This window comes from Montipora capricornis, chromosome 7, assembly GCF_036669925.1.
Source record: "Montipora capricornis isolate CH-2021 chromosome 7, ASM3666992v2, whole genome shotgun sequence".
NCBI classification, from domain to species: domain Eukaryota; kingdom Metazoa; phylum Cnidaria; class Anthozoa; order Scleractinia; family Acroporidae; genus Montipora; species Montipora capricornis.
In genome coordinates this window covers 26,064,765-26,077,264 of record NC_090889.1, presented here as the reverse complement: position 1 = coordinate 26,077,264, position 12,500 = coordinate 26,064,765, and the positions used below count along the sequence as shown (strand labels likewise).

The following is a 12,500-nucleotide window of genomic DNA, read 5'->3' as shown; positions in this document are numbered from 1 at the left end:
CGGGTTTTAAAGGACACTTGACAAGTGTTGGCAGCGGCAAATTAAAGAAGCTTACTTCACCTTGCCGCTTCATAGCAAATCCGTTGGCCGGGTTTTTTCGGCGACGGGTAATCCGTCAAAGAAAGCACAGTAAACCGCGGCAACGAAAAGACCTCTTCTCACCAAAGAATTTTTTGAGTACATTCGTGAAGCAATGCGCTGTTTATGTTTATCCTTCAAGGTTTTTTCTTAAAGACGAAATTTATGTGACTAATGGAAGGAACGAGCATCGACCTTTTGATCTTCAAGAGCGGCAAATACTATCACACTTCAGAATTCAATCATTCTTTAAAAAAAAACATTTAATTGTCAAGCAATATGGGGCCACAGTTTAAGCCTTTGGCTTCCTGAGGTCTCTTCGCCACCCTCTTCATTTGTAACTTATTTAATCAGACCAGACGTTTGATCGTATAGTCCATAAGAAAAAGCATAGTTACTGTGGAGAAAGTTAAGAGAAATAGGTGTTTCTATCAGACTAAACTTAGCCGCTGCTTGAATTGGCAAATGGTATGCTTAAAAGCGTTTAACGAAAGATCCTTTCGTCGTAATATCAACTGGAAACATTCTGTGTAATTCTCGTTGAAAATACTGAACAGCGCATTGCTTTTACTCAATATTTTCCAAGCCACTGGATTTTTAAAGAATCAGAATTTCGCATTCGGATAAAGAAAGTAGTTCGCCAGCTTTACACAAGTTATTCAATAGATCCCAGGACTAGTGTTCTTCTAACCAATGAGCCTGGGTACAAGAATTTACTTTTTATTCTCAGTTCCTCGCTGCTGAAAGCTCCAGCTTTGTTTTCAAAGCGAGCCCACGCCGTGCAAAATTTTTGAGATTATAATTAGTTTTGCCTTCCAGAGAAATGTAAAATAGTCTTTATAAAAAGTCTTCAGACGATACAACTCAGAACAACCTGTTTATGCAGAACCTTAAATTTAGCAAATAATGACGCGAACTTGCTTGTTTTTTTTTTTATGTTTGCTATAGCTGCTAAAGACAAAGTTGAAAGTCTTTGTAAAGAAATTGATACTCTGAAAGATCAGGTGAAAGACCGAGACGAACTTCTGACAGAACACTCAATCGAAGAGGAGAATGCGTCTTTTACAGATGCCGCTGACCCGACTACTGTGCCCTCGGTGGGAGGCGCCTTTCTGGAGATCTTGAAAAGAGAGAATAACGCTTTGATCAGCGTCAACGAAGAATTGAAAGCTCAGGTTGATCAAGTGAAGAACGTGCTGCGAGAAAAGGAGAAAGAGCTTGAAAGAGTAATGGAAAAGTTAGCTTCTTCAAACGCAGAAAAAGAAAAGGCATTAAATGAACTTAAGGTTAAAGAGAGAGAGACTGTTAAGTTGGAAAGGAAGTTGCATAACACCGAAGAAGATTTACGCAAAGCTCGAGACAAAGTGGGAAAATTGGAAAAGGCACAACTTAGCGGAAGAACTGATGTTAAAAAACACAATGCGGAAAAGGAGAAAGAAAACCTTTCAAATGAGCTTGAAAAATCCCTAAACAAAATCAGAACACTCGAAACCGAAGTAACACTGTGGACGAACCAAGTCAAAGCCAAACAAGACAGACTCGAAACACTGGAAGAAGAAAACATCCAAATCACAGAAGATTTGGCTTCGCTGAGGCGACAGAAAGATGGTGCAATGGACTCATACCTTGAACTGACCACTGTACTAAAGGAAAAGGAAAAGAAGATCAAGGAACTTGAGAATGATAACAAGGAAAAGAAAAAGCAACTGAGGGCGCACAGTGAAAAGAGTGAGATTCTCGAAACGGAGAATATTGACTTGAAGGAGGAACTTGAGTCATATCGTTTGGTTTCAGTTGCGTTAGATGAAAGCAGAAAGGCCTTGAAAAATGACTTGGGTAACAATGGCGAGAGTCGCTTGCAGGCGGAAACTGGAGAAGGACTGGAAAAGAGGAAAAATGGTTATGCTGATGCAAAATCAAGTGAAACGGTAAAAGTTAGTTACAACCGAGCAGTTATAAGAAAATTCTTCTGGCTGATCGCAGCAAGCGCAACTGATGCGATGAATCAATCGGAATTCTAAGCAAGCAACATGAAACTTGTCTAAAGGACGGAAAAATGCGTGCTGGCAACTAGCAACTTGCTTTCGTAGATACTTCTCGTCTTTGCACAAGAAGATTGATTAGAAATAAGAACACAAACTGTGGTGACAAACATGAGGCTAAACAAGCGCATAATTGAAATCGTTTCGTATGTCTCAACATACATTAGCCTCCTGTTTGTCAGCGTTCCTTCGATTTTGCTTCTTATTGGTCGAAAAATCGGTATGCGGTTTTTTAACCAATCACAAAGCGTCAGGGTTAGGACTAGGGTTTATTAAATAGCGCATGTTGAATATACCAAGACTTAGACATGACAACAAGGTGAAAATAATGTCGACAGGAACACAAGATCAAGCTCTAAACTTTAATCACAAAACCTGGTACTTGTGTGGGAATATGCAAAGAGCTCATGGAAGTGCGAGTTTTTGCGCTTCTCTCACCAGTTTCTATTGAGATGTAATATTTTTCAGATGGGAGAATTGATAGATTGGAGCATAATGAGGCCAGGATACTACTACACGGTATTTCAAAGCACTTCTCATCTAATGGTTAATCAAATTTTGCAGAACTCTAAAAATTGTCACAACTGCGACCAGTTCAAGGCTCGGCTTCAGGACCAACAAGAACTATTTTCCCGAAGGGTTCGAGAACTTGAGACCTGCATACAGGATCTAGCAACCGAGAAGGAAGCCCTGGAACAGAAGTTGTACAATCAGAGGCGTTCAAGCGAAGAATTTACGAGCCGCGTCCAGCAGATGGTGCAGAAACTAGAGATAGAACAACGTGTACACAAGAAGGAAAAACGAGAAACTGGGGGAAAGACGCGAGAGACAGAAAACTTCTTTAGTATGGTTAAAAGATTCTTTACGGAACACGAACCTATGAAAAACCACGCCCAAGTTTGCCTGCGTGACCTTAGGCAAATACAACAGTGTTTTCAGGTGGGTGTAAATTTTCAGTTCAGAACACACACTTGTTAAAATATAGTATGGGCGTTTTCAGGCGGCGGCCACATTGGACAGAAAAAAACGCGCACTCCAAACCTCGAGTTTAAAGGTTTGAGGACGAGGAACGGTGGGGAAGAAGGAAACTTTTCAGCGCATAAAAAAGCCCTGTACCAACAATAATCTTCTAACATCCTAGTCTGTGTCGTTCAAAGCAAGGTTTAGAGCCTAACCAGGATAATTACTATGACGACCAAGGTTTCGGATTTGCGCTAAACGAATGGCGAATGATTTTCTTGCTTTGAATGCCTTGGACCGCTGTTCAGAAGCAGATGTACAAGCAACATACGGAGGCGCATTAACTTGTTGTTGATAATTCAACCTCGTTCCCAGAAGTTCTCCCTTGGAAGACAAGGGAGAGGTCCTGGGAACGAAGTTGGTTGAAAGTAAAGTAGCAAAGAGCTACTGAGTTTGCGCCGCATGTTGCTTGCGCTTATGCTTGCGTCACCAATGAAAAACAAGCTTCAATGCCGACGTTCAATATTGAAGTTTATGAAAATCTCGTCAACAATGTATAACTTCAACAACCTTTAAGCGTCGACCCAAGTAAAAATATAATACAACAAAGCCAGAGAACCCCTTCAAGGAGACGGCCCGAGCCAGTTTTGCGTTTGGGTTAGGGAGTTAGGTCTGGGTATGCTAGAAATGGTAGCAATCTAAGCAAGGGGGTTGATGTTTTTAATTGTAAAATCTCAGACCTGGTTAGGGTTGCATTCCGGTACGAGTTTCATCCCATTTTCTGTCATCCCTTCGTATTTGTTTACACAAAACAGGAGTAAAATCTCCTAACAGCTTGGGTCATACCGTTATTAGTTTCTTCCGGTGCCAGTTCATCATGAAAATTTGGTTTTATCAAACGAGTTGATAAAGGTCGAATTAACACCGAGAAGGATTTGGAAAGCTGACGCTTCGAGCTCTGACGAGGGGTTAACGCTCGAAACGTTAGCTTTCCAAATCTTTCACGGTGGTAATTCGACCTTTATCAACTCATTTGATAAAACCAAATTTTCATGTTTCACTCTCCCACCGACAAAGCACCACAGTTTCTTTAAAAACTAGAAATTTGTTTCCAGTTCATCATGGTTCTCTCCAATCGCTCTGAACTCGTTTGCATGATACCGTTGCAAAATCTCAGACAAATACAAGTCATACTGTTATACGTTCATTCAGGTACTTTCACTGGGTTAAAACGTAAAGCTACAAAGAGCGACTATGAGAGAACCGAAATGAAATCCTCCCGAAACGAAAGTAATAAAGCGTTTTCACATGACGTCACGCCGGTCATGTTGGTGAACCAAACTAATCGTCCGGGCAATACTTTTTTTTGGTTTCCGTAATCTTATATGGCTGCTCGTCACGTGAGTGGAAACGCTCGATACAAGTATTATGCGAACACACCCTTTTCAGGCTATCTACTGAAGGCGGGAGGGGAGGAGAGGGAGGGGATAAATGCAATAATATGTACTTATTGACTGAGTGGGAGGGCCGGACGGGAAAATATTTGGCCCGAGGTCATGGCGTACGGACCGAGCGCAGCGAGGTCCGTGCTCCATGACCGAGGGCCAAGTATTTTCCCGTCCGGCCCGACCTAACTCAGTCAATAAGCATTTTATCACATGACCACCGCGCTTTTCACTTTTTTTTTTTTTCGCGTAAAAAAATTCGGAATGTTCACTTACGTCGCTCATTTTGACCGAAAAGTCGGGATTTATATAGCAACAAAGTTGTTTTAGCTCGCATCTTGCGCGCGCTTTCATTGCAAAACTAACCGCGTACGGCCCTCATACGGGGATTTTCTCAATAGTTTTGCAATGAAAGCGCGCGCTGGGCCGTACGGGTCATATGATAAATGGTCATTATTTCCTCACCTTGCGTAATATAGTTACCACTTTTCGCTTTACCACCGAAATAACTTTGTAAACATAATTTTCAGAGTTGCTCAAAGGGAGCCAAAGAAGTCATCAGTCATGTCAATGAATTTGAAACTGTGGCCAAGCGAATATCGCTACTGAAATCATTACTGCAGTCAGTTGTAGACGAGTTTGCCTGGCCACTGAATGACGAAGGAAGGGAACCGATCGCAGAGAAAGATGATTCACCTCCTGAGCCAAACATAAAGGCAGAGATGGCGTGGGATCACTACGAGAGAGACCTGGCATTTAACGCATTTAAGGGCGACGTGGAAGATATTCTGGAGCAACTTGAAACAGACAAGAAAATCGCTGAGAGAAGAGCGGAAGAAATGCACGAACTTAAAAGGGCTCATTTGGCTCTCAAAAAGGTGAGAAAAAGGTCTCGGCATGAAACTGAAAGTGCTTCATCAGAAGATCTCGAGACCTCATACAAGAAGGAACCGTATGTAAGCGTATCCCATAGGTTCCAGGAAAGTACACAGATGGACGCCGAGTATTTGGTAGACGTAATGAGAGATCTGACAATCCGTAATCGAGAGGAGCTGGAAATTAAAATGTGCGAGTATTTCAAACGCTTGGAAAATACACTTATCAGTCAGCGTGGCCAACGTATTGCTGACACGGATCATAGAAAGGAGCCTGGAGTAGAGAACTTTAAAGACGTCATGGACGGCAGATTTGCCATAGGAGAGTTGGAAATTGTTAGGCGCAAGATTTGTGATGTGCAGAAGAGTATCAAACACCTCGTTGGATCTCTGGCTGAAACAGAAAAAGAAAAGAAATCTGTCGAGTCTAAAATTGATTTGTTGAACGGAGAACTTTGTCGGAAAGAGTCGCTGTACAAGGAAAAATGCGAAGATCTGAAAAGAGCCGCGAAGACAGCCACAGAGCACGAAAAATCGCTACGAAGCAGAATCGACGGATTAACATCCGAAAAAGACGAACTCAACACAGAGCTCCGAAGAATTGTTGCAGTTCTAAAAAAGAAAGAGGTTGAACTGGTGGAGGGAAGCCAGGAACTCAAACATCTGCAGGCAGCCTACAAAGATGAGAAGCGAACGCTGCAAAACAAGATAACTTCATTAGAACAGGAGAACGATGGTCTGTGGTTAGATTATAAAGAGGCAGATAAGCGAGCGGAAATCAAAGAAAAAGAGTTCAAAGAGCTTGTGGATCGACTGAAAGCGAGTCAGGGATATCTGCACACCATGTTCAACAGCTTGACTAATATGGACGATGAGCTACAAAGAGCAAGAGATATTCATGCGCAGAGTGAACACGACTCATTACCTTAATGACTATTATTAGGAATCACACAAGTACCTTACGCTTTGAGATACCTTAAGTATTTAATGCCGTCAAGAAAACGCGAAAGGTAATAGCACTAAATATTTTATGTGAAGAAGAAAAAGAGCAACACAAGATGCTAATTTTCAACGCTTTAGACCCAATTATCTTCGAATGATAAAGTTGTTTTTTTCTTTCTCTTTTATTTTTTGTTTGCTATACGAAATAAAGTTATGAAGCAAGAACGTACACAGAGTGATAAATGTATCTGAATGAGCGCCCAATATTTAATCGGCCTTGAAAAGAGGTGTTTCGGTAAGACGAGATTGCAATGTAATAATAATCAATTCATCACATTATTGTTGAGCGACTTCTTTCAAAACAAGAAGATGATCAAGATAAAAAAAAAACGAAAGGTTTTATCAGTAAAACAAGGACATTGCACCCGAGTTATCCGTAATATTTAAGGGCATTTCTTTACTGTTCTAAAATGCGAGTTGACTAAGAAACCCCTTTCTCTTACGCTAGCTCGTAAACGACACGAAAGAGATGTTAAAACATTGGACGAAAGTGCGGGTCTCCGGGTGGGGGTCTTCCCTGAGGAGGCGCTCCTGGGGGAACCATGTTTCCCACACTACGAGGTGGAATCCAGTCCCTGTCGCTCCGCCCATGTGGTGGAATCCAGTCTCTTTCTCCTCGAACAGGTCCTCTCTCTCCTGGAATCCAGTCCACATCGGACCTCGGAGGCCCGGGAAATCTCCCCGGGAAGCCAGGTCCTACTGGCCTTGGGCCAAAGCCTTCATCAATGGGTGCAGGGTTCATCGGTCTTGTTACTCTTATTTCCTCAAATCTCGGGGAAGGGCCTTGCTCTGGTCGCGGGAAGGCCGCTTGAGGAACATGTGGCATAGGGGCTGGGGCAGGAGCTTGCGTCGGAAAACCGCTGACCACAGGATGCTGCTGACGTGGTCCTTCCATGAAAAACGTTTCTCGCGGTATTGTGGGTACTCCGGGAAAATGCCTTCCGTCCATTACAGGAACAGTGCCTACATTACCGAAGGGTCTCTCCCCCGGTAATATGGGGTGTGGAGCTACTGCGGGGAGGGTCTCGCGCAGTGGAGCTGGAAAGAAGGGTACTGCTTGTGGAAACATGGCACGCTGAATTTCATTCTCAGCCTCCTCTCCCCCATCACTCTCACCTCCCCCCTGCTCACGCTGATGACGTCGCTTGATATGAGACTGCAAGTCTCGCTGTGAGAAATAACTGCGACGGCATCCCGAGATTCCATAACGGCTTCCACCAACTGAACACACATACACACTGCCCAGTGGTGCTCGTTCAATCCGCTGAACTGCTTCACCACACCTGCAGTGAAATTACAGTGTAGCATGAATAAACCCAAATGAACCAAAGAACCACAAAGTGGAACATGGGACACTGGATTTTCATAGAGATCCCATTTTAATAATACTTCTCAAAGAAAACTAGCACACATTTTTTATCAACTCACCTTGGGCATTTTCCATTCCCTTTTTCTGCACAAGTCAGACAGAAAGAGTGTTTACATGGGCTCTAAACAGATGAAAAAAAGAATAAATTTACCTCATTATACAAGTTCATACATGTATATCTGAGCATTTTAATAGCAGTATGTCTTACACTGCAAGCATATGGAGCAGTGACACGAACTCCAAACCAAACAACAAATAGAAAATGGTGAGCAGGGCTGGCGCAGTGATGAGAGCACTCGCCTTCCACCAATCTGGCCCAGGATCGATTCCCGGATTCTACGCCATATGTGGGTTGAGTTTGTTGGTTCTCTACTCTGCTCCGAGAGGTTTTTCCCCAGGTACTCCAGTTTTCCCCTCTCCTCAAAAACCAACATTGCAGGCGTAGCTCAGTTGGCTAGTGCGCTGCTTTTGGAGCAAGGGGTCCCCAGTTTGATCCTCGGTGACTTCAACATCTGTTTCGACTTTCCTCTGATCCGTGTAGCAATAGCTTTAAATATCCGTGAAACGGAGCACTGACAGAGGGGCTGGAGGGGCGTAAAAGGCACACTGTCAGCTTCCATTGATACCAGTTTCGTAACTGAAGGAACTACCGACGTTAAATAAATTGACTTTGATTTTGACTTTCACTTTGAATACATGTATGGGCATTTTAACATAGTCATACCAGTATTATTTTTGGACAACTGGAATTAAACGGGAAAACTTTTTGAAATACATTTGATTACAACAATGAGCAATATTACACAACACTTCAAAGTCATCTTGACTTCATTTTTAAGTGATAAATGTAGTGGTCATTTCAAGTTTAAATTAAGTGAAGACTTTGAAATGTCCTGTAATATCACAACTGAAATTGTTTCATCAAATTAATCTGAATTTGTACTTTAAAAGATCATCTATGAGGCATGGAGGGCTCGACTTAGGTGTTGACACTGAGAAACTGGATACAAAACAATATTAAGAAGCTTCAAAGGATTGGTATAGGAAATTGAAGGTACTGCTCTCAACAATTACATTCCTTAAATAGAAAGCTTGATCACAGGCACACAGCACAGCTCTACACTGACAACCCTTGGTCAAGCACAGAGTATAACCTTACTTGTAACAGTGATTTCACAAAGATGCTGATACTCACCAGTCTACCATACACCAAAATAGGGAGAGAACACTTCTCACAAAGATGAAGAAGGGGATCTTGAACTTTCTGACCAATTGGGACAATCTAAGAGCATTAAAGATTCTTATCCATTTTTGTGTCATACTAAGGAACTTTTTTTTTTCTGAAATAAAAACTGTATTGCTAATGGCAGTAACTAAGCACTATTGCTTTAATTTTATTCATCATGCATTTTCTCTAATAAAATTACTGTACATCCTGCCGTAAGACACCAATCATCACTTCAATAATATTATTATTTTCTTTGTGCACTGTATCATTCAAGGAAGCTTTAGGAGCAAGGATGGCACAGTAGGTTAGTGTGCAGCCCTAATGCAAGAGATCCCTAGTTTGATCCCTGGATCTCACATCCTTGTTTTGACTTCTTTCCTTTCTGTGTAGCTTAAGTAAGCTTTAAATGCATGTAAAATGGAGCAATGATGGAGAGGGGGAGTGCACTGACGACCTCAAGTTTGTCAGTTGAATTAATGTTACGAGTTACAGTATTGACGTTAAATATGGTTACTTTACTTTTTAAGCTGACTTCATAAAAACTATTTGCTCCATAGACTATAGGTTTCAAAGAGTCAAACAATATTTAGATTGAAGAAAATAAGAATGAATAGATAGTAGAATAATTATTGTTAAATGGAAATGCGAAGCTCCTAAAAAAATTGATTCATCTAATTCTTCCTAAAGAAGAAACCTACTCGCACTTCACAACAGTGACCATTCATTTTAATTATCATCAAAGACTAAAATACCTACAGTTTTCATTATTCACCTGTTACACTACGTAAATATCTCACACCTTCTCACCAGCACCTATCGCACAGCACGCACAACCACCTATTTAGCATAAGCACTACCACCGCACATTTATATAAATTAGGCAGTTATTCAAATAAAGAGGAGTTCTTCATAACGCAAACTGAGTAAACAACACACCAATGATCTATGGCGCAGTAGACAGTGATTGTGTTAACCAATTTAAGATTCACAAAGACAAAGATATACCAGTGAGTTCCTTTTAAATTGGGAAAGACAAGGAAGGGATTGTTTAGCACAGACCTGGTGGTCCCATTTAAGCTCCCTCATTACGACCACTTGTGTTCCTGAACCTGTGGCTGAAGGAGATTTCTGTTTCTTCTTACTTTCCTTATCGCCTAAAATAAAGACACATTAACTGCATTACAGTGAGCTGTGGGTCAAGCACATTTCCAGTAGAACAGATGGATACATATTATATAACACAAACCCAAAAAGGTTTTTACCATCTGATCCACTTCTGGACCTTTCACCACTTTTCCCTTCCTTTTTCTTGCTTTTCCCAGAAGACAACGAGCTTGAAGGCTTGCTTTTTGTCTTTAGTTTCAAGGAGATGTTCCGCCGCACTGGCTGCGATGCAGACCCAGGAGCTACTCCTTCGTGTTCTAGTTCCAGATCTGACACCAAAAATTAGAAATAAATTGAGCAACCCCTGTATCTTCAAACATCAAAATAAATACAACTTTAAGTAGAAGTATAAAAACTACAGCACCGTAAAAGTTGAAACAAGCTAGTTTCACTTTGTTGGTAATCAAAATAAATCAAAGTCAAAATCCATTTTTACGATAAAAATTGAATTCGCTTTACTGGATTCTCTATTCAGTTACATATACAGGAAAACCGAAAGCAAACACAATCTGAAAGCTTCCGATTCGTACAAATTATAATTTAAAATCCTAAAAAAAAGCTCATGAAATGCTTTCACGGTAAAGACGCTAACGCAAACGAAACTAAAGGATACTCACCGTCCTCCATCTTGATTTTGCTTCATGAGCGGCTAAGTACGTCATGTATGATGATACATATTGTTCCTTAAAAAAGACCCCCTGTCGGAATGCCAACTCGTTCCCAGGCACCGCTACTGGTTGTATCTCGAGTAGCCCTGGCTACAGTGGCTGGTGCATCTGAAATATTACTAGCCCAAACCAGAAACCAATTTTTTATTATCCCTGGGCTAGTGGACTATCACTAAAGCATATTTGCCTCTGATTTCAGTGTTCATCTGAGACTAGCCCTTTTGTCAATGGCAAGTGTCATGCGATGCCCTAATTCTACTCACTCTTTGTCATCCTTTTTACCAGCTGACTCAGACTGGCTATTACTAAACTGTTGTGAGATTTGAGCTTTTCAAATGATTTTACCCATGATGATTGGTTTTAACATTATTATTAATGAGAGAATATTAGAGTATGTATCTCTCAATAATTGAAATTTAGTTGAAAATTCCTGCAGTATTTATATCAGAGTGCAAATTCTTTTAAATATTCTTTTATTCATTTAAATATTGTTATTCTTTCGATGTATTCTTTTGATGTTTCTAGATGAAAAGAAAGACCAAGAATGGAGCGAGTATGCTTGAGACCCAGCTGCAGTAATGGAGCAATTTCGTTCGGCTCGTAAGAAAGCAGGCTTTGAATATATTACTTTTAATAGGATGCACCGCTCATTGCTACAGCAGTTAATGAAAATTTACAAGAACCCTGAATTAGATATTCAGAAATCATCTGAAATAAATTTTGAGGGGGAAGTGGCTGCTGATGCTGGAGGACTAAAAAAGGAGTATTTCTATTCTGCAATTGAGTCATTATTCAAAGTTGATCCCATCTTTGGAATTGCCCTATTCACTGGAGAGAGAGGACATTACATTCCAGTTATGAACATGGATGCCATCTCAAGTGGATGCTTCAAGATGGTTGGAAAACTGCTGGCACACAGTGTCTTGCATGGTGGCCCTGGCCTTCCAGGTCTCACCCGCAGCACCTGCCATAAGCAAGTATTTAGTCAGTGGCTCATTCATAGATGCTGCAGACTTGGTGTCAGTAACTGACATTGCTGACATTGATCTTCGTTGCCTCATTGAAGAAAAGGTACGCAACCAATGTTGTTTTTATATTTATACATTATTTCGCCCAGACTGATTCTTCCTCATTGAAATTAACAGCGTCTACTTACACTCTGTAAATCCCCCTTAAACCCATTGACTCCTAGAAGTGAGACTTCAAAGGAGGGGGGAGGGGTAGGGGAGGGGCAGTTTAGGAGTCATTACTTCCATTCAAAAATTATGTGCCCTTTGACCCATTGACTCCTGGGAGTGAAAATTAGTAGATATTACTCTGTTTAACACCAGATGATCTTACTCATCAATGAGGGGGGAGTGGGGTGGAGTAACACTCAACACATACTCTGAACATCCACAGAATGCTTTTCTGGTAATGGCAACAGCAAAAAGATATTGGCCAAAATTACTTGAGGGAAACTATTATAATAATATTGTAAAGGCAGGTACAAACGTCGGATAGGCCCAACTCGGATCGCTCACCTCGAATCAACGTAAAAATATAATAAGGCCTCTAGAAATCACCCCAGCCCTAATCTTTTGGTGAAATTGGTGCAAACGCTGAATATTCTTGGTTTACAAAACTGTTTTTCGCTCAACCCTAGGTGAGTGACACCAGCTGATACGGT

The 12,500-nt window shown here is 41.2% G+C and overlaps 2 protein-coding genes and 1 long non-coding RNA gene across 4 annotated transcripts in view; 2 read left to right on the top strand and 1 right to left on the bottom strand.

The window, feature by feature from the left end:
• Positions 1 to 6,365, top strand: part of LOC138056640 (myosin-13-like) — a 41,621-nt gene extending 35,256 nt beyond the window's left edge. Inside the window, exons 2-4 of the mRNA XM_068902480.1 lie at positions 1,027 to 2,006; positions 2,685 to 3,059; positions 5,056 to 6,365. Coding sequence (XP_068758581.1) covers positions 1,027 to 2,006; positions 2,685 to 3,059; positions 5,056 to 6,330 — 2,630 coding nt within the window. The 3' untranslated portion in view covers positions 6,331 to 6,365. The remainder of the gene's footprint in view (positions 1 to 1,026; positions 2,007 to 2,684; positions 3,060 to 5,055) is intronic.
• A 350-nt stretch (positions 6,366 to 6,715) lies between these two features.
• On the bottom strand, positions 6,716 to 10,820 carry LOC138056643 (E3 ubiquitin-protein ligase Hakai-like). The gene is made up of 6 exons (XM_068902483.1): positions 10,781 to 10,820; positions 10,262 to 10,432; positions 10,059 to 10,153; positions 8,967 to 9,053; positions 7,831 to 7,892; positions 6,716 to 7,685 (listed from the first exon to the last, which is right to left on the bottom strand). The coding sequence occupies exons 1-6, from the start codon at positions 10,788 to 10,790 to the stop codon at positions 6,875 to 6,877; spliced, it is 1,236 nt and encodes a 411-aa protein (XP_068758584.1). The 5' UTR covers positions 10,791 to 10,820; the 3' UTR covers positions 6,716 to 6,874.
• A 92-nt stretch (positions 10,821 to 10,912) lies between these two features.
• LOC138056638 (uncharacterized) overlaps positions 10,913 to 12,500 on the top strand; it is a 13,639-nt gene continuing 12,051 nt past the window's right edge. Inside the window, exons 1-2 of one of the 2 annotated variants that reach the window (XR_011133492.1) lie at positions 10,913 to 11,061; positions 11,357 to 11,902. This is a non-coding gene — a long non-coding RNA (uncharacterized lncRNA). Of the gene's footprint in view, positions 11,223 to 11,356; positions 11,903 to 12,500 lie in introns of both variants that reach the window. The other variant, XR_011133491.1, reaches the window with a different exon arrangement.